The sequence below is a fragment of the Aulonocara stuartgranti genome (genome assembly GCF_965226115.1).
Source record: "Aulonocara stuartgranti genome assembly, chromosome: 15".
Taxonomy (NCBI): Eukaryota; Metazoa; Chordata; class Actinopteri; order Cichliformes; family Cichlidae; genus Aulonocara; species Aulonocara stuartgranti.
Genome location: NC_138951.1, coordinates 4,947,399 through 4,968,950, shown reverse-complemented (window position 1 = coordinate 4,968,950; position 21,552 = coordinate 4,947,399). Strand labels below are relative to the sequence as shown.

The 21,552-nt window shown below is 41.0% G+C and overlaps 2 protein-coding genes across 6 annotated transcripts in view; both read right to left on the bottom strand.

Moving 5' to 3' along the window:
- Positions 1–9,440: 9,440 nt before the first annotated feature.
- yy1b (YY1 transcription factor b) lies at positions 9,441–14,688 on the bottom strand. Of its 2 annotated transcripts, none has more exons than XM_082506554.1 (5): positions 13,978–14,688; positions 12,609–12,771; positions 11,480–11,540; positions 10,898–11,056; positions 9,441–10,570 (listed from the first exon to the last, which is right to left on the bottom strand). In XM_082506554.1, exons 1-5 carry the CDS (start codon positions 14,522–14,524, stop codon positions 10,388–10,390), a joined length of 1,113 nt encoding a protein of 370 aa, XP_082362680.1. In that variant the 5' UTR covers positions 14,525–14,688; the 3' UTR covers positions 9,441–10,387. The 2 variants fall into 2 exon arrangements, with proteins under 2 accessions (XP_082362680.1, XP_082362681.1); XM_082506555.1 differs by having other exon boundaries at positions 12,609–12,759; positions 13,978–14,687.
- Positions 14,689–14,815: 127 nt separating this feature from the next.
- Positions 14,816–21,552, bottom strand: part of evlb (Enah/Vasp-like b) — a 49,793-nt gene continuing 43,056 nt past the window's right edge. For 3 of the 4 annotated variants that reach the window (XM_082506552.1, XM_082506553.1, XM_082506550.1), the window contains exons 5-13: positions 21,350–21,420; positions 20,924–21,171; positions 20,662–20,759; positions 20,469–20,508; positions 20,054–20,105; positions 19,090–19,147; positions 18,944–19,004; positions 18,768–18,825; positions 14,816–17,142 (exon numbers count right to left, since the gene is read on the bottom strand). In XM_082506552.1, the coding sequence (XP_082362678.1) occupies positions 17,105–17,142; positions 18,768–18,825; positions 18,944–19,004; positions 19,090–19,147; positions 20,054–20,105; positions 20,469–20,508; positions 20,662–20,759; positions 20,924–21,171; positions 21,350–21,420 (724 nt within the window). In that variant the 3' untranslated portion in view covers positions 14,816–17,104. The remainder of the gene's footprint in view (positions 17,143–18,767; positions 18,826–18,943; positions 19,005–19,089; positions 19,148–20,053; positions 20,106–20,468; positions 20,509–20,661; positions 20,760–20,923; positions 21,172–21,349; positions 21,421–21,552) is intronic. The other variant, XM_082506551.1, reaches the window with a different exon arrangement.

Genomic DNA, 21,552 nt, shown 5'->3' with positions numbered 1-21,552 from the left:
GTTATTTAAATTAAACCACTGGAGACTTTCAGTGAGGAAATGTTTGGTTTGTGGCTCTGACAACAACTCAGAAACATCAGAAATTTCACCTCAATTAGACAGTCTTTCTGCTGTAATACTGGTTTTTAAATAATAATATTGTGTCTTTTAAAGCCTCAGTCTGAAAACTAAGCAGTAACTTAATTACTTGTTTAATTTAATTACTTATTTAATAAAGACTCTACAATAATAGAGAAAAAAAAACAATCCGACCATTCCCTATGAGCAACCGCTTGGTGACAGGAGAAGAACTCCCTTCAGTAGGAAGAAAGACTTCAATTAGAGACCTGCAGCTGCTTGCTGGCTCAAGAAGGAACAGCCAGTTGGTTGGGGGGGGGACCAATGCACCCCGCCACACTGCTAAAACTGCTCTGGAATTGTTTAAATGAGACAAAAGGTCAAAGGCATCACACTGACCTCAAAACTCCCCAGAGCCTGACGCAATCAAGCATGGATTGCACACCTCACAACAAACCAGATCCACCCAGGATTTGCTGCCAGTCCAGGTCCCTGACAGTACAGCACACAAACAGGTGTTGGGTCCATACATTAAATGTTTTGAATGTGACTCTAATATAGTTGTGTTTGATTTTAGGCTATTTGTTTTATCTGTTAGGTGTGAGGGAATAGCCACCATCTGTTTTAATTAGATCGTTTCATTCATTCAGATGAAACCCCACAGATGCTAACATTATTAATACAGAACTGTGCAAAAGTCTTGTGCTGCACCTCATTCCTTTATATGTTGCAAGGAAAATGTTATTCAAGCATACATGGCAGCTAATGCAGCTTTTTGTCATTTCTTTAAGTAGTCTTTAGGAATAGTTCTGAAGGGTGCGTGGAGGACATTCAAAGCTCTTCTCTTGGCTGTTGGATGCCTTTTGTTCTGTTTTGTCAAAATGATCCCACACTGCTTCAATAATGTTGAAATGTCAACTTTGATTCATCACTCCATCAAACCTGCTGTTCATTTGGCATACGTCAGCTTCTTTTCCCCGTTTCCCTTCCTTAACTCTGTGGAGCCTGAACCATGAAATAATTGTCAGAAAATTCTATTTTTTTTAAACTGGAGTGTTTATTAAATATTCTGACAATTAAAAAAAGAGAAGGAAAAATTTAATATCAATTTGCATATATGAGTTTTAGTTTGTATCATTTTTGCTACACCTGGCATTTTTGTATAATTTATCCCTCACAGCAGCACTACACGTTTCTGATAATATGCATCAGTAAGAATAAAAATTCTTACTAATAATGTAGCGTAGGTCTCAAAAACTCAAAGTTCAAAAAATCTGGTTTTACTGGTATAAGAAAAGCTTCTTGACAGACATCCTTCTAGTTAGACCTTCTCTGTGGAGGCTTCAGTGACCAGTACATGGATCAGCTGGTTTAAGGTCTCTCACGTCCTGTGTCAGGTCGCTGCTGTGTTTTTCCTCTTTCTCCAGGGAATAACTTTCAGATACTGTTCATCAGCTGTATGTACTACATATCCTAACTTTATTTGTCTTCCACTTGTCCATCTCTTCAGTTAGGTGCCTTTTTACAGTGGCTTGCAAAAGTATTCAGCCCCCTTGAACTTTTCCACATTTTGTCACATTACAGCCACAAACATGAATAAATTGAATTCCACGTGAAAGACCAACACAAAGTGGTGTACACGTGAGAAGTGGAACGAAAATCATAAATGATTCCAAACATTTTTTTTTACAAATAAATAACTACAAAGTGGGGTGTTCATAATTATTCAGCCCCCTGCGTCAATACTTTGTAGAACCACCTTTTGCTGCAATTACAGCTGCCAGTCTTTTAGGGTCTGTCTCTACCAGCTTTGCACATCTAGAGACTGAAATCTTTGCCCATTCTTCTTTGCAAAACAGCTCCAGCTCAGTCAGATTAGATGGACAGCGTTTGTGAACAGCAGTTTTCAGAGCTTGCCACAGATTCTCGATTGGATTTAGATCTGGACTTTGACTGGGTCATTCAAACACATGGACATGTTTTGTTTTAAACCATTCCATTGTTGCCCTGGCTTCATGTTTAGGGTCGTTGTCCTGCTGGAAGGTGAACCTCCGCCCCAGTCTCAAGTCTTTTGCAGACTCCAAGAGTTTTTCTTCCAAGATTGCCCTGTATTTGGCTCCATCTTCCCATCAACTCTGACCAGCTTCCCTGTCCCTGCTGAAGAGAAGCACCCCCAGAGCATGATGCTGCCACCACCATATCTGACAGTGGGGATGGTGTGTTCAGAGTGATGTGCAGTGTTAGTTTTCCGCCACACATAGTGCTTTGTGGCCAAAAAGTTCCATTTTGGTCTCATCTGACCAGAGCACCTTCTTCCACATGTTTGCTGTGTCCCCCACATGGCTTGTGGCAAACTGCAAACGGGACTTCTCATGGTTTTCTGTTAACAATGGCTTTTTTCTTGCCACTCTTCCATAAAGGCCAACTTTGTGCAGTGCACGACTAATAGATTCCCCCACCTGAGCTGTAGATCTCTGCAGCTCGTCCAGAGTCACCATGGGCCTCTTGGCTGCATTTCTGATCAGCGCTCTCCTTGTTCGGCCTGTGAGTTTAGGTGGACGGCCTTGTCTTGGTAGGTTTACAGTTGTGCCACACTCCTTCCATTTCTGAATGATCGCTTGATCAGTGCTCCGTGGGATGTTCAAGGCTTGGGAACTCTTTTTGTAGCCTAAGCCTGCTTTAAATTTCTCAATAACTTTATCCCTGACCTGTCTGGTGTGTTCTTTGGACTTCATGGTGTTGTTGCTCCCAATATTCTCTTAGACAACCTCTGAGGTCGTCACAGAGCAGCTGTATTTGTACTGACATTAGATTACACACAGGTGCACTCTATTTAGTCATTAGCACTCATCAGGCAGTCTATGGGCAACTGACTGCACTCAGACCAAAGGGGGCTGAGTAATTACGCACACCCCACTTTTCAGTTATTTATTTGTAAAAAATGTTTGGAATCATGTATGATTTTCATTCCACTTCTCACGTGTACACCACTTTGTGTTGGTTCAATAAAATTGATTCATGTTTGTGGCTGTAATGTGACAAAATGGGGGAAAGTTCAAGGGGGCGAATACTTTTGCAAGCCACTGTATGTGTGAATGATTCATAGGTCACTGTTAACAAAGAAAGCATTTCTTTGAAAATGTTCAGGTACAAGGACTGGACTGAAAGTAAGTGAAAAAGCAGCCAATGTCCAAAGAAAAGCCTGGAATTATGGACCACTTAAAAAAAACCCCAAAAACCATGAAAAGTCTGGCTCTTTGGAAGCTAAATATAAAAAATGCAGGGTGGCTCAAGATTTTTGCACAACACAATATATAAAGAATAAAAAAAAGAAATAAATATTCTTGCTCGAGAACTAGAAACCAACATATTTTAGTAAAACCTGCTTTTTATTAGTATTTTATCATTTTACTGTAGATGTTTTATATAGAGAGAGAGTGCAGTGAAGTGCTGGGTTGCTGTCTCTCTCTTAAATTGGGACAGATTGCACTCCACATTATAAATTATAAACCTTGTACAGCCTGCTTTGGCAACAGTGTAGTGCAGTTAATTATGGTATCTGTGAAGTAAATTTGAGCTTGAAGGACACAGCGAGACGAGGGAGAGGAGACAGGTGTAAACAGACTGAGAGAGAGAGGTGGTGTGGTGGGGAGGGAGGGAGGGAGCAGAGAAAAGATAGAAAGGCTGTCTATATATAGAGACAGACTTGGAAAGGAAGAGAAGTGACGAGAGATGAAGTGCCGACGAAAACTGAAGGGTGAAATACAGCCAATGTGATTCTGTTACTTTGTGAGACTTCGGCAAATGAAGTGGGAAGTGAAAACCGAGCTGTCTCGACATTTGAAAGCATTCAAAACCAGCCTTCATGTGCGTGCTGTATGCTGGGTTGTAAAGCTGCTGCACTGATGCTGGCAGGGGTGGGATGCTGTGCTCTACGTCTGCAGCAGCAGCAGCAGCAGTCCTGGTATTCAGGGGCTACATCTCAGCCTTTTTCTCACTCTCCCTCTCTCTCTCTCTCACGCACGCACACATACATGCTCCCTCTCCCTCTCCTCTGTTACCTTGGTAACATATTTTCTGCATGGAAATAGCATCTCTTGCTGTGCTCACCGCGAAAAAGAAAGAAGAAAAAAAAAACGCCACTTGAAGTGATTGAAACGTGTGTGTGTGTGTGTAACTGTGGATTTAAGTTGGGAGATTTGACCTACAGTTCAGATGAGATTGAGTTATTACTGTTCTGCATGTCTTACCACCAAATTGACTGTGTGATCGAGCAGTGGACCAGTTAAGCATAATAGTCGCTGACAGGCTTTCATTATAAGGATGTAGTGGAGGTGAAAGTGGAGCCCACATGAGAGCCAATTTGGATAGATTTGCAGTCACCTTTAATAGGTGGAAACACGCAAATGATGCATAAATATATCAAACAAATCGCTAAATCGATGTTTGCTTATCTGAGTGTCTCTGCATGTTTGCATCCAGCACAGGACTGTATGCAAGAGCAAGTGTTATTAAGAAATTTAAAATAAATAATAAACCACACGGGGCTGAGAGTTGATCTGCTCGGATTTCCCGATTTAGTCTCTGTTCACAGATGAAAGAGGGGGGCTTCAGTGGTGCAGCAATTGGGGTGTGAGGGGTGTGTGTACCGTACAGCTGAGGCTGCCTGGTGTGCTTCAGTGTTGTAAGCCGTTTGCTTGCTTGCCTGTCAGAGGAGCACACGCACAGAGGGAGAGAGAGAGGAGAGGAACGGGCAAACTAATGGAAGAAAGATCGAGATACTAGGTGAGACCACGCTCAGCTGCAAATAAGCCGAGACTAGTCCGAGGCAGTGAGGGAGAGGGAGAGAGAAAGAGGATAAGATCCAGGTAAACATCGAGCACAGGATTAACAAAAAACAGAGAGCGAAAGAAATAAAAAGAAAAAAGAACACACAAACACACAAGTGTCTTGACTCCTGGGAGAGAGGAGCCATAATGAAATAAGCATCTGAAAGAGAGCAGGTGTTGGAGGCTTGACAGACTTCGGCTGCATAACAAGTAGTGCATTTACTCTCCCCTGCCTTTGTCAATCAAAACAACTAATCCAGTAAATAAATGCTCCACACAAAGATGGGCTTGCACATCAGTCAAAGCTGGTCTCAGGTAGAGATGGGGGAAAAATTGAGCCTGGTACTGAATTTAAAGCAGGTGTGTACGGAGGAATGAAACACCAGGAATGCACTGAAGTTAAATCAATGTATTTCCTCAACAGAGATGCAGACCAGCTCGGGTTCCTTTTTGTTTTCCTTTCCTTCTTTTGAATGATTTTACGTGACAGAGAGAGGACGGGAGTTTTTCACTGTAGGAAACTCAGAGAATTTCTTCCTCCTCGGAGGCTGCTGGGTGATGGAGCCTCTGCCTGGGGATCAGCACCACGGATAGCACTGCTGCCTGGGTGAGATCACTGAAGTGTGTTGCCTGCAGAGGGCGGTGGGAGCCGGTTTGGAATCTGCAGCAGGATGACTAGGATCAGGGCAAAGAGCAGGATCTTAGCAGGATGCTGAGGTAGACAGTTGTGCTAATCCTGCTGGCTGAGCGGAAAGCGGAATTGGACTTATGTGTAAACTTGAAAATTGCAAGTGGATAGCCGACAAGGGAGGAAGGAAATCCCACTGAGCTTATGCAGCTTTTAGAATGCCTGTTATCCTTGAATTTAATATGAATGGAGGTGGACACATGTTGCCTTTGTGGAGGATTAAATATTGTTTTCTTTGTATCTTTTAGGGGGGAAATGCACATATGCTTTGGAAATCCTGCAGTGTGTTTGCTAGCTGCAAGAAATGAGACTCAAGGGGTGATTTTTGAAAGGCTGAACGGGCCTACAGGCATAAACCCTGCAGTCTTGGGTGGTGTGAGTCATATGACTACTAGCACTTGTTGATAACAAGAAATCAAAAGGACCTCTGCATAAAGTGTAAAGTAAAACTAGTCATGTTTAATGTAGTGGTCTCCAATACTGTAAATGGTGGTATTTTTTAACTACCAAATAAATACAGGGGCAGTATTGCTGCTACCAGTACTGATACTTTTAACCCATAAAGGCAGCTCGTGTAGGGCAATGTGTCACAACTTAATCATTAATAATCATTCATTTGCAACCACTAAATCACTGTAGTGATTTTGACCTTCCACAATAATAAGTTAACACAATAAAACACAACTTTCAGCTTTTCATGTATTTTGAAACTTGAAGCTTACTCTGTTTAAATCTGTTGTTGGCTATAAATCAAATACATGTGACAGCCAACAAGAAAAGGTTAAATACAGAGTATTGATCAATACTATCGTTATTTGAATCGATCTGCCCACCTCTAGTTTAATAACCACATAATTATTATTAATAGACAGGTATCTGGTAGATTAGGTGGACCTGTATGCAAAAGTCTGCAGTTATTTAAAAAACACAGCCACACTTTTTTTATTTGAACAGAATTATTCTTCAAATGTTGGTGCTCCGTTTCACACAATATGAAAGATATTTTTAGGCTGAGCAGGCTGCTTGACAGCTCCTTTGGATCATTGTCTTATTGTAGAAGTCAGACTCGTTTCACGTTCCATTGTCATGACTGACTGCGTGACATTTTCCTCACCATTTGTGTTGAATCCATTCATCCCTCTATTTGTGCAATCTTTCCCATGCCACTGACTCCACTGCAGGAGATTTCCACCTCCATGCTTAACTCAAAAAAATTATTATTTTTCCCATCAAATGCTGCTCCATTTTTTTTCCTTCCAACAAATCTTTGATGATTGAGGCCACAAAAACCAGTATAAACTTTATGTGTCCATGGCGTGTTGCTTTAAGAATGACTCTGAAATATTCAGCCGTTGACTCGAACACTTCTACATGAAGCCTGCTTGTGCAAGTAAAACCACTTTCTGCATCAGCTAATCCTACCTGCAGCTCCTTAATGACATTTTGTGTTGATATCTTTTTATAGGTTTACCTACTTTGGAACTATCTGTTACACACCTTTCAGATTTTGAGTCATCTGCATAGTGGATCATGTGGTTGCTAAATATTAAGAGTCACAAATCACTTAAAGCCCAGTAAGTCAAAGAGGTGCTTCAAGATTTTATTGATTTTTTTCCCCACATACTAATATTTTCCATCATTTTTCTTTCACGTATCCATTTCAGGGTCGTGGGAGGCTGGAACCTAACCCAGCTGTCATAGAGCGAGAGGTGGGGTGCACCACCAGGAGAGGATTCACACAAACATGGGAAGGACCTTCTTGCTGTTATATCCACCCCACTAATGTTTTATCCTATGTTTATATTAGTATTTATTCATTTTTTATGGTAGAATAAAAACGACATGTAGAGGCATGAAGCCAAACCACTGGTTTAACGGAGAGAAGTGGGGAAAGGTGGGTCATAAGACACTTTATTTTGTGCATTTTGGCAAGTGTATACATATGTGTCTGTTATGTTATCCTGAGTCAACACATGTTCTCTTTTTTCTAAGATAAAGAGAGCTTCGGTCCAGTTCAAGTTAAACAGATTTATTGCCTCAACCAGTTCAAAGAATAATTAATGTACACAGATCTCCTTCCGGTTAGAAAACCACAGTCTGCAACAGTTTTCTGTAGCCAACTCCCGGAAGAGAGAACTTAGCCATCCACATATTTATAAAAGAGAATGTGCATCTATCTGATTGGTCAAAAACCGTTGAGAAGGGCCGTGGTTTAGACCTTTAGCCCCCCTTATTGGCGGACAGGTTGTGCTCTTCTTCTCCTTCCTCAGTTGCAGCTTCACCTAGTGATGGACACACACACACACACACACACACACACACACACACACACACACACACACACACACACACACACACACACACACACACACATATGCATGCATCCTGACCTCTTACCTAGTTTCATGCATCTGAGGCATCATCTATCTGTGAGGGCTATTGTTTCTTGACCTTGCTCTGGTTCAATCCTGCATTTCTGCACACAGCCTTCCACCAAGTCTGCACAAAGAACCCTGCATCTTGTGAATCTAAAACTTTTCTACTTAATTTATTTTGAATGCTCAGTAGTGCAATTAACTTTTTTGTTTTTTTGACTAGGGGATAGGACAGGGAGAAAGAATGAAAGAAAGAGAGGGAGAGAAAGAAAAACAGAAAACAAACAAAAAAGAGCAACATAATAAATACAACACCATCGCAATAAACTAGCTAACAGTAGATAACAGTAGATACTAAATATTAAATGTTATTGTGCAGCACGCAAGATCGACAGCGCATAATGTGCTTTGAGGTAGCAGCTAAGAAAGGTGTAGTTCGTGTCTGTGAACACTCGTGTGTACACCTGTGTGCACACCTGTGTGGATCAGCACGCTTGTATTCAAAAGGTTTCTCCATGTAACAATCTGCCTGGGAGTGTGGGGAGCCGTAGCCCCATCCCCCAGGGCATGAAGCAGGTATGGAGGAGATCCAGGCCCCAGACATCCAGAGGCCCCAGACTACGAGGACCCGAGGAGGACCACCAAAGGGGCAACCGTGCCACCCTCCTGGGAAGAGCTGAGGAGAGCCCCAAAAGAGAGGTCACCCAGGCAATTAACTATTAAAGAGATCTAAAATTATATTACAGTGCCCATACCATTTGCCAGCACAGGTCTTGTAAACCAATAAGACTCTGAATGTGAACCTCCCGTCCTGGTCGACTGGAACCTTTCTTTGTGCTTGATGCCTACACCTGTCCATCACCTGTCCCGGGCGTAACACACCTTCCACCTTTGAGAAAACTGATGATGGACAGTTTAAGACATAAGAATCAGAGCTGACAACTGGGAACAGGCTAACATCAGGCTACTTTGTTGTCTTTTGTTTGGGGGAGTAAACTACATAAATTTCACTTAGAGCACTTTATACTACGCGTCTCATTCACCCATTAACTTTTTTCTATGCTTAAGTGCTTTCTGTCAAACATTTACGCACATTCATACTACTAGTACTGGGTTGGGCTCCCTTTTGCCTTCAGCACTGCCTTAACTTTCATTGCACAGACTCAACAAGGCCACCATGTCTATATACCTAAATGCAATGAGTGATGTGATTGGCTGATTAGGTAGTCACACAAAGGAGCAGTTGGAACAGTGTCAGATAAGCGTATCAGTATTTTAGGACTTAATCACAACTTGTTTTCCACACTTTTGGAGAAAAATCATTTATAACATTGCACCGTCTCCTCCTTTTTCCTTCTGGCTCCCTCTCGGTTATTAACATGGTGCACGGTGCCAGAGGAGATGCTGCGCAGCAGCAGACTGACAGTCACACAAAGTTTGTCACTCTCAAAGAAGACCCACTTTAGTAAAAACTAACTGTGAAGTTCAGAGTTGGAATGACCCATTTTATTGGTGGGCAGGTGAGATACATGTGTGTAAATATGAACAAAGGAAGTTCATGGTTGACGTCTGTACATTACATTCTAACAAAGAAAGTGATGGTCTCGCAGTCAATTCAAAGCACGCTTCAGGTAATTTGACTGTGACAGGCTCTGAGTGAGATCATATTACTTGTTCATCTGTGTAAAGACGGTTCTTAGAAAATATAAAGCAACTCATGACTAAAGTTTAATCGGTTAACACTTTAAATCACACCTCTATCTATGTCTACTGAATTTTAATACAGCCATACAATACAAGTATACAAGGTTATTCTGTGGTTAGAGAAAAATACAACCGAAGAAGGTGTGAAAATGCAAAGATACAGCCGTTTTGTTTTTTAAACTTTGTATACATGTGAAACAGGTCAAACAAGTCTTGAGGCCTCTTCTTTTGTATCATAGGTACGATCTCTTAATGCAGGAGAAAAAAACCCAAAACAAAACACAATTATACTAAACACAGCCTGAGTCAAGTGTACAATATGCACACTTGAGGGAAATAAAAGCAATGCGACCAAATAAAAATACTAATAGCCCGCTGCTTCTCTGATCACTCCGGTAAAAATAAGTCTCTGATGTTTGTCCATGGGTTCCATCTTCTGGCAGCTGAGTGCCACTGGAGAAACGAAGGGACTGTGCTGGCTGGGGCTTTAGGGAATAGTCACTGCGTTCCTCATCCAATATGACAGCAGAAGAAGAAGAAAGGGGGCTCAGGAAAAACCAGCTGAATTTCAGTGTTCTAAGTCTTTTAATCTGTCAGATTTTTAATATAAATCAATAAGTCTCAAGCTTCTCATTCCATCTTCAAACGAGGTCTCACGTGTGTCGCTAGAATGCTCTTTTTTTTCTCCTTTCTTCTTTTTTCGTCTTCGTGACTCGACGCTGACGGATACGTTCTCATTGGTTATTTTTGGCTTTGGCGTGTGTGAGAATGTGAGACTTTAGGTTGGTTGACTGGGCAAATTTCTTATTGCAGCCGTCGAAAGGGCAGACGTAGGGCCGGTCTCCAGTGTGGATCCGCACGTGCGTGCGCAGGTTGAAGTCCAGAGAAAACCTTTTCCCGCAGCCTTCGAAGGTGCACTGAGGGGAGAGGAGCAGAGGAATGATTAAACAGTGCGTCTTTAAAACCTTCCACAGCAATGGTCTCATTTCAATGAAAATATGCCAGTGTTTATCCAGAATCACTTGTTAAAATCGCTCGAGCAGAAATTGTCTGAAAAGACTTTAAACAATTCCAGCCGGTGTCATTTACCCACCAAAGATAAACTTTTACTGACATTTGGTGGGTGAATCTCATCAGGGAGAAATTACTTAGCCCATTTTCCTTCACTTGAATTAAGCACCCTGCAGTGCTGAGTTTATAAGCTTTATATGGAAAGTCTGTGCGTGTGTGTGTGTGTGGACAACCTGGAAGGGTTTCTCCCCTGTGTGAACGAGTTGATGGCGCTTGAGCTTGGAGCTCTCAACAAAGGCCTTGCCGCACTCGGCGCAAACGTGCACACGGGGTCCGTGGGTGTGGAGATGCTTCCTCATGGCCGAGTTATCCCTGAACATCTTTGTGCAGCCCTGAAGGAGCGAAGAAGCAGTTAGTAAGGTGCTTTGCAGCAAGGTTCAGGTTTTCTCTGCTAATGCATGCTTAAAGGGAGCTCAGCATTTTCTGCAGTTTCTCTGACACATCTTTAAATTGTGAAAAACAGTGGGATAGAGTAAGAGTGCCCCTATTCTCTCCTGAAGTGATAATGTACTCTTAAAAGCCTCACACTGAAGTAGCAAGCAGCTCACGGAGCGAACAAAACCCATTTACATTAGCTAATTCAGATAAGGCCTGATTGTTCTAGTGCACGCATAAAAATCAATACACTCAAGTGCTTTTAAATAACCTTCAGTGAAATTTCCAATTACACGGAAAGCAACAAAGTGCAAGACTTTTAAACCCATCAGGAGTGATGGCCAGAACAGTGACAAGGAGGGACACATCAATGAACTCACTTTATGAGGGCAAGCTATCGTGCGGGGGGCATCGTCCTCTTTGACTTTCCTGGGTTTCATTCTGCAAATAAAAAAAAATAAAGAAATAAGCTCCTGTGTTATCTACAGGTCCAGGTTACACCAGATTATTGATTAACTTGACTCCTAAAGGACATTTAAACGCATTTAAAAGACACACATAACGAAAACAGCAAGACCAATTACAGGTATACATCTATTTACAAATAAACACTGGTACGCTTAAAGTAAAATCCAACTAATGTAATATTTACAGGCCTTTTAAACACCTTATCATGGTTTTTGAGACACAGAGTCAAAAAAACAACAACAAAAAACTCAACTAAAAGGGACAACTGAAACATCAACAGAGATTAAAACAGACTGATATCAACAGTTAAGTAAACGTCAGCGCACTGATTTCACAGCAATTAGTCTCACCATTATAAACTTCTTAGACCTGGTAAATAATATACCACAGCATTATCATTGTTCTTTGCAAATAAGTAACTAAACTAAACACAAAAAAGAAACAACTCCTTCAGTGTTAACTGTTGCACTGTTTTGATAGAATAAGAAAATCAACTAGACATTGTTAGGCAATAACAAACAATTAATTTAAAAAAAGAAAAACCTCACAAAATGACCCACTGGACACTGAATAGTGCACCACGGGCTTTTGTGATCAATTAATCGTCAATTCATAATAAAACACAATATAATAAGGGTAAACAGAAAGCCTCTCTTTGGTCTGATTTAGTAACAACATCCTAGCTTCTCCAGTAAACACTCTACACATGGCCTAATCCACTTGTGCACAAACATTAAACAGAGAAAATAATCACAAGGCATGTTTGTGTAATACCTGACACAGTTATTAAATCCTAATTACATTTTGTAACCAAACCTTGACATTTTAATTCTTGGGAGGAAAACTAAGGAAAAAAACTCCAGAGTTTAGCAGAGTGCAGCTAAAATTTACCCTGTGTGTTTTTGACCTTTCAGACTCATGGCATTCGTGAGCAGCAGCGGTATTGTTGTGCATATTCATCAGAACTGTGTGGACAGTGTAAACAGGTCTGTTTACAGCTGGGGATGACTGACGCAGGGGTGCTGGCACACACACACTCACCTGGCAAACTCAGCCAGCTGTTTTGGGTCTGAAAGGTCGATCCCCGGGATACCACCAGGGGGCAGCTTCTTCCCCGTCATGTACTCGGAGTAATCCGGAGGAGAGTTCTCCCCAACAATCTGCTCCTCCACCACCGATTCATGGTCAATGTCTTTATTATCATCTAGAAACACATTACAGAGACTGAACCGATAACATATTGGTGTTACCCTGGCTACAAGCCTCAGGAGGCTGGAAACATGTGCCCCCTGGGTTTTTTTTTAAATATAATTACCCAGGAGAAATGAATATAAAAGCACATATTCACATTAGGGTGTTTACCTGTTATTCACCATATGGCTACCTTTACTTTGCAAACTTTAACTTGTTATTTTTTTCTTAATTCAAATAAGTATCTTGTTTACAATAGTTTTGTTTTCAAGAGATTATGCAAACTGGGAATTAATTCCATGTTTGAAATATGTTAAACAAAAATAATTCAAATGACATAAAACACACAAACACAAAGAGACACTAACACACAAACACATAACAAGATAAGCGTGCAAATAAGATGTGCATGTGTGTAAATGACTCCTACTCACTACCAACCAGCAGAGAGCACTAAAAATAGATGACTGCGGTGTCCACTCAGAAAACATGTAGACAAGTATATTGCTAAAAGTTATTCTGATAAACAGTTCTTTATATAGTTTGTGTAATATAAATCACAGGCACAGATAATATGAGCTCTCGTTTAGCCCATAAAAGCCTTTTATGCGATTATAAATTCCCACCTGCTCAGTATCACTCTGCACCTAGCCTAATGGAGCTAGCCTTATGCACCTAGCCTAATGGAGCTAGCCTTATGCAGAAGCAGAGCTGTCTGGTTAACTAGCAGCAACAGCAGCCAGAGCTAACTGCTAAACAGCTCCCGACTCATAATATAAGCGAATATCACACAGTAGACACCTAGGTACTGTATCAGTTGCTTTTGTGCATTTAAAGTGCCACAATTTCGCGGCCTAAAGAGAAGAAAACCCCCCGAAACCCAGCTGCTTCTCTCTCACTCCCCCGAGCACCGCCGCCATCTCTGCCTGGCCACGACTATCGCCATTTTTTCGGGGCCGCCGCCATACTTACTCGTCTCGGGGAATATGGCGGCGCCCAGCAACACCTAAAACATGGCCTCCCTTCAAAACAAAAACATTTCGATATACTACAGCGGGGGTTTGGATCGAAAAATTGTGTTACACGTCGCTTCTCATGGAGGTGCGGCGGAGCACTCCAGGAACTAGTCTGGTGCAGCAGGACAACGCCCTGGTAATGAGGCCTCATGCAACGGCTAACAACGGAGCTGTTAAAACACAGCTAGGCTAAGGTTACTTACCCGATGCCCACATTGTAACAGAAAATTCCCCCTCCAGTGTCTTTATTTGCACCTGCTTCTGTTCCCATTTTCTTCCGCCGGCCTCAGCGCCGCTTAAATAGCTCTTTTTGCCCGCTTTCTTCCCACCAGTGCCGCCTCCTCGTTTCACCCGACCCACTGAGCTCTTCCCAGCCACAGTCACTAAAGTCTGCTCAATATACTCGTCCTCCACCCCAGGAGCCGGCACCGGGATGAGGATCTGGTCCTCAAACCCTCCACCGCCGTCCGTATGCAGATCCGAGTCATCCCCACCGACCACCTCCTCCCGGGTCTGGACTAGGATAACCTCCTGGTGGTGGTGGATCGAGCTGGGGTCGTCCGTGACCAGTGGCTGGAGCGCGATCATGGGTTGCCCGTCGTCGTCGTCGTCGTCGTCATCCCCGCCGACCACCGTGGTCTCGATAGTTTCCACCGGTATCGTCTCTACCTCTATCTCGTGGAGCTCCACAATCTCGGCCGGCATCTCCGAGCCGTCTGTCTCAATGTACAGCGTATCTCCGGATGCCATGTTGAAATTCGCCAGCTTGTCTCTCTCATTCACGCCGTGTTGTGCTCCTTTTAGGACCTCACAAACACACTCACACACCCCCTGCTCTGCTCCTGCCGCTGTCTCTTCTCCCTCTTCGATAACAACTCTCTTCACTCCGTCCCACGCCAGTTCTCGTCGCCACTATCCTCTGTCACAAGGAAACATCGCGAGACTTCACTGAACCCAGCGATAACAGTGCTACTAGCGATAGTGGGGGTTCCCAAAGTTCGTAAACATGAGGTTATACACAGTTTCTGGTTTAGTTGCACAAACAGGGTGACAATTTATTATCATTATTAATAATAATAATAATTTGTGTTGTTATTAATACTATGACAAATGCATAGTTTCACTTGTGCTAATATTACTGCAAATATCTCTGAACCTCACCTGATTTATGCAACATTAATCAAATGATAATTGCTTCTAAAATACAGCAAATCACTGGGTAGAGCGAGGAGATCCCAAATGTACTTTAAAAAGGGCAACAAACAAAATAGGCAACTTAAAAAAAATGTGTTTTTGATGGGCATAGGTGATATTTATATTTTTTCCTGGTTTAACTTTATCAACTATACATCACAAATGAATTTTGTTTGTTTGTTTTTTTTAAGTATAAAAAATAACCCAACAAAATAAAATATAAAAATATAAGATATATTGAGATTTCTAGCTCTGTAACCTGTGACCTCAAGCATACATCCAGTCTTGAGCCTTTGCAAACCGTAGTCTAAGTTTCCTGTTTGTATCTGACTAGTGACATCAGGTGTCTTTATATGCTGCTCTGGCCCATCTTCTTCAAGGCTTGATGCGTTGTGTGTTCAGAGATGCTCTTTTGTGCACCGTGGCTGTAACAAGCGGGTGAGTGTATATGTTTGAGCGATGAGAACAAAGTGGTCCTTCACACCTGCTGGCCTCACTAATCAGAACGTGTCGAGTACAGCGGCTTGGACAGCCGTGGTGTAGCAGCTGGTGCGGTGTTTGCACTCAGAAGTTATATGAAGTTTTATCAGTGAACAACAACCCTGCAGTTCATGTTGTGTCTTGATGGGCTTTTTATGTGGGTTGATTCATTCTTTTGAAAACACAGCAATATAAACAAAGATGTGAAAATAACTACACAGCTCACTATGAAAGGTTTTAAAAAGCAATCTTCATATAATGATAGTAATAATATTTAGTGAATACTGTATTTTGTAAATGTGGTCTTTAAGGAACACGTCACACTCCAGTGGTTGAATTGTGAATGGTCTCATCACCAAATCATATGTAAAAACTGTATCACATAACTGATCGTTGACTGAATATCTCTGCAGGGGCATTCATTACACAAACAGGCTACACAAATGTGCACTTTAAAAACACACTGAGACTGCACAAAAGTGCTCACATGTGTTTCAGCAGCAGTAATTTATGGCACCTGTTTCAATAACAGCAGATTTCTGTGTTGCGGAGACAAAAACTGCAAAGAAGCAAAACAAACACACAAAAGGAAAGAGACCACCTCATTTATCCAAGACGTGTTTTACAGTTTATTTCAATTCATTTTAAACTTCCGTTATATTTTTTTTGTTTTTTGTCGTTGTTCTCAAACCAGGAAGCACTTTGTCGTAAAAGGAGAAAATAAAATGAACAATACTTCACCATATCCTTGCAGCCAATAAACATTTCATTAACAACATGATCACAAATACTCGGGTGTATTTAATTATTTTTATTATTTTCTCTTTTTTTAGTGTTTATTTTTTTGGATTTCATAAGATTGCAATATCCAAAATTTGTGTTTACTCCAACATTGGTTTCAGTTCAAGGTCTGTTTTTTATGTTTTGTCTTGTTTTTTTTCTGCCATGGTTCCACACATAACTGTGAAAAGGATAAAAAATCTTTAAAAAATATTTTATATCAGGTGAAGAGAAAAAAGAGGATGATCTCGCAAATGCATCTAAAAAAAAACAAAGAAAACAACAAAATGAAAACAACCGATATAAAATTTAAAACACTGACATAAAGTGATGTGCAATATTATATCCACATTATCATTACTATCATATTCTCATTATTATTTCCTCATTATTACCATTGCCCCTACTACCCTACTACTATTACTCATTACTGACATCACGCTTACAATCATAAGAATGATAGGAATAATAATGAAAGTGACAGTAATGACGATTTAAAAAATCTGTGAAAAAGTAAAGCAATTAAAATCATAGCATCAAATATCCTTTGGACCAAAGACAGAGGAGAGAACTGGGCAAACAAACAGACAAAGAAATGAGAGCAACTGGTGCGAGAGTGCGCCCCATTCACGTATTCCTCTCAGAAACAAACAAATCAAATGTTACACAGACACGTCTGAGGTGTTACAGCAACGTTTGCACCAGTGCTTCAACACCGCAGCTGAACGTGATGAGTAGATGTCACAGTTTGGGCCTCCCGTCCTGACTCCGCCTCCTCCTCCTCTTCTTCTTTAGGGCCCCAGCAGCTGCTGCAGGAGCAATGGTTTGAAAAAAAGGTGGCTCACGTCTGGGAGGGGGGGGGGTCGCGCTGAAAGATTATGTTGTGCTAACTCGACTGAGTTCATGTCTAATGGCTGTAAGGAGAGAGAAAAAAGTGTGTCATATTTGAGAGCTCTACATCATCAGTGTGGTTTATTTTTGCTTCCTGACAAAACTGATGTATACTGTCAGACACATGCAGCGCTACTGTGAGCAATAACCTGCACAAAAATAGCAAAACTGATACAATTCAAAACTCATATGTGCATTAATTTCATTTCTACCTTTTTAAATTAGTTTTTTAATTTGTTAAGCTTAAAATATTAGTACAGGTTACATTTCCCAACACATCTTCACCACTGGACACCTTTACACATCTTTGAGTAAATCTGATCATTTTCTACTCATCCTGTGTTGTTGCTCTTGCACAGCTACACTACAGACTTTAACACTTTAACATTGCCAAACAAAGTAAAACATAAAAAGTTACTTAGTGATTTTACTTACATCAATATATTTTTTGAATGTAATTATTCTGTGGGATATTTCACCATTGTTATTATTGTGAATACTTTGGCCTATTTGTGTACTGAATGCCATATGTAGTGGATTTTTAGATAGTTAAACTAACAGAAGAAGCTGCTCTCAGCTGCTCTTTTATTCCTAAAAACACAGAAGCCAGTGTTTATTCAATTACCATTATTATGTTGTATTTTTGCTAGGTTTTTATTACAATGCTTTATATGATATACAATGATATGGTACTTGTATAGAATTGTTTTTGGTATGTTAATGTATTGATAATCTGCTTATTAGTTTTAGTCTTAATTTTGTTTGTAATTCATGAGAAAAATGAAGAAGTTAATTAAGAAGTTGCAGAATAGATTCTGCTATACAGACACAAGAAGTTTTTTTTCTTTTTTGTTTACCACGGACACATCAAAGCTGTGAAAAAAAATTGCCGCAAAGTCTCCTGATACTAAAACTATTTTATTTTTCCTCTGTATCTTATTTTATTTTGTAAGTACAGTAGTAGTTCATAAGTAGTTTTGTAAGTACAGAATACGATTTCAGCTAATTTTTCCCCACTTAACTAAAATTAATTTTCTTTGCCTCCAGTTTAAATTTTCACTTAATCTTAGTATACTATAATAATCTTATAGCCAACATACCTTCAATCTGTCATGCATGTGTTCTTACATTGTACTTAGAAAACCTTTTAGTTAATCAACACTGAGACTTTTATTATAACATTCTCTAGATATTATTTAATAAACGTGCTGATGTCACTAAATGTCAAATGTTAAATATTATGCATGTAGGCTATTTAAGAGTTGATGTGCAATTTAGCAATGTATATCCTCTTGGTGAGCAATGGTAAACTTATTGGGATAATATTAAACAGATTAGCACATAACGACAACAAAAATAGTACTAATAGTTATTATTATTATTATTATAATGTCTTAAAGGGATTCATCTTTTTCTTGTGAAAGTAACAAATTCAAATATTCATGATACTGCTTTTGTAGAGTTTGATGTTTTAAATCCATTTGTACTTTTCTGTGAATCTAGTGCAACCTAGTGGTTACACATGTGTATAACTATCAAACTCCCACAATTCCGCTGGATAGGCTTCCTTTTAAATATTCATTAATATGAATTAGGAGAGAGTAAATGATCCTCCTCAGGTTTTCAAGAGAAGATTAAACCAACCTACCATCGATGATTTCGTCCTTCACTTTGTGCAATTCACGAAACACCTCTTCCAATATTTCCTGTTGAAGCACAAACGGGTAACTCGTAAAACATCACCAATTGATTGCTTTACCGTGGAAACGAGCTTATACTTTTAACAAAATAGCAAAACATTTTGCTGGGTAATGCTTTCTTTACCTGTTTCATTCTATCGAGGTCTAACGAGTCTGTGTCGCCACCACTCCCCGCAGGTCGTGCTCTGCGTAACACAAAATAATTCTCTGTCACACTAGCTGTTACTGTATTGCTTCACAGTGACAAGCAGCGGGGATTCCCTTTCTCACCTCGACGCCATTGCCCTGTCTGCAGAGTTTGCTCGGTCCCAGGGCTTCTTTGCTCCGTCTAGACGACAAAGGAAAAAGATCAGATAAAAAAACGAGAGAGAAAAAAAGTCATACATGCATTTCTGGATTTATCATTGCTCTGAAATCCCATTTGCTATCAGGATTTTTAAAAACTTGTAATAGTTCTACTATCATGAGAAACGATGATACCACACCTAAATAAAACCAAAATAGCTCCGTGACAATAAAGTGATGTTAAACATGCTGTAATGATTTGTTAGTATCATGTCGATATCAGCACCGTGTTCAGCACCTTCAGTTCTGAAGGCAAAAGGAGATCAAACCCAGTACTGGTGTAACTAATGAAGTGGTGAGTGTCTATTTAAAAACAAAAAAAACTTAATTCCAAACTTCTGTACATGTTAAAAGTTATTTTTTTCTTTCTCTTAGAAATGTTTGTGGATCTGCTTCTAATATTTTTACTTTTCCATCCCACACCTTTTTCATGTGTTTCAAACGTGGTTTGTAACTGCGTTTAGTCAAAGGAGCTTGCAAAGAAAAGCGTCTGGACTTCTTTAAGTTGCTTGAAGACGTTTCACCTCTCATCCGAGAAGCTTCTTCACCTAGGCTCAGGCGATTAGAGGATCATCAGGGGGTCCTTTCGTCCCTCTGTGGGGGGACACTCCCACTAGGTTTAAATCTGGGACTCCCCACCATATGACCTTAGAACTGAAGAAGCTTCTCGGATGAGAGGTGAAACGTCTTCAAGCAACTTAACCCTGGAGAACCCATGGGGTCAGATCCGACCCCATTGGTTTACTAGGGAAACCATGGGGTCAAATTTGACCCCATGGTTTCTCCAGGGTCAAAGAAGTCCAGACGCTTTTCTTTGCAAGCTCCTTTGACTACAATGACCTGGATGACTGAGAACCTTCACAGACGTAACTGCGTTTAGTTTTCTCACCCGTTGCGTTCTGTCCACTCCGAGTGCTGGGCGACGGAGAATTTGGGTCATCCTAGAGAAGCACAATGAAATCGGTAAGCATCACTCACAATACCACAAATGCTATTATCCTCGTTAGCGAGCCAGCAGTTTGATGCAGAATATTCTGCAAATATCAGTCTCACCTGTGTGAAACCAGGCTTCTTTAATCTGATTTCCTTGTGATTAATGATTATTACTGAGCTTTTATCATCATTTCTCGATGTTTCCATCACAACACAAATGATAACAATGATCATTATCACCCTTATATAATCAGCATCAACATTATCCTGATCCCTGCCTAAACCGTTACCCTAATTATCACCGTAAATCACAGAGCGAGCAGTGCTCAGCTTCATGAATTGCAAACCATCTCCGTTTCGCACGCACTTACATTTTGGCTGTCCTCGGGCTTCTCTGAAGCTGCTTTCCTTCTGGAGGAAAGAAGAAGCCTCAAGTGAGAAAAAGGAATTTCATTGAAATTCCAGAATGAACTAAACAAAAAATTAAAGATTTCAGTGACCAGCTGTATCTAATATAGCAACAGTATGTGAGAGAAAAAGACCTTCGGCCTGTATTGATCTGACCTTCGTGCCAACAGAGCATTCATCTCCTCCATCAGTCCTCCACTCCCCCCACTTGTTCGGTTAGCTTCATTTTTGGCACCTGAAGAGCTGTCATCAGGCTGAAGAAAGCAGAGGAAAAAAAACGACAACTGTGGGTTACTCCCTGCTATGTGCAAATCATGAACATTTTAAAGTATGTCAGTCAAATCTGAAGGAGATAATCCAGCTATATCCCGCATGGTTTACAGAAATTTCACCCAAACATCATAAAGTGTTGCCTCACTCTTTGAACACGGCGTAGTTTGGCTCCAGCAATCATAGCCGCAAGACCTGTCGGCGCAGAGGTCTCATCCCCGTGGCTTCCTCCGCCTAAGGGCAGTGGAGGAGGGAGAGGAGGTTGCGGCGCCCCTGCTGACGGTGGCGGCGGGCCTGGCGGTGGTGGAGGAGGAGGTGGGCCGCCCATGATCACCGGTGGAGGTACTACTGGTGGGGCAACGGAGAGCACAGCAGGATGGCCTTGGAAAGGAGAACCTAGAGGAAAAGTGCAGCGAGTGATTGAAACTCAGTCGCTTTGTGCAATATTTATCCGCACTTATACCTGTGTGGGTTCAGATGCACTTAGGCGAAGACGCGGACCATTTTTAAATTGAATGAAAGAACTATTTTTACCAGCTGAACCTTAGCTGACCTGTGCACTTCGTGTGAGTACCTGAGTTGGAGGACCGTCGCTCCCGCTCCATGTGCGCCTGCATCTGCTGCTGCTGTTGCTCCATCATTTGCCTGCAGAGACAAGAAGGATCACAGCTGCTCACTTAATATCAAACATGTCAAATCTTGTCCTAAAATCTGACAATTTACCCACCTACAGGAAAAGTTCAGAAAACCATCGCACAGTAATAGACAGAGAAATGT

Coding starts and splice junctions, on each gene's coding strand:
- yy1b (XM_082506554.1), bottom strand. CDS start 14,524: ATGGCATCCGGAGATACGCTGTACATTGAGACAGACGGCTCGGAGATG. Junction 12,772..13,977: donor TGTTACAATGTGGGCATCGG/GTAAGTAACCTT, acceptor ATGTGTTTCTAG/ATGATAATAAAGACATTGAC. Junction 10,571..10,897: donor CAGGGGAGAAACCCTTCCAG/GTTGTCCACACA, acceptor CTCTCCCCTCAG/TGCACCTTCGAAGGCTGCGG.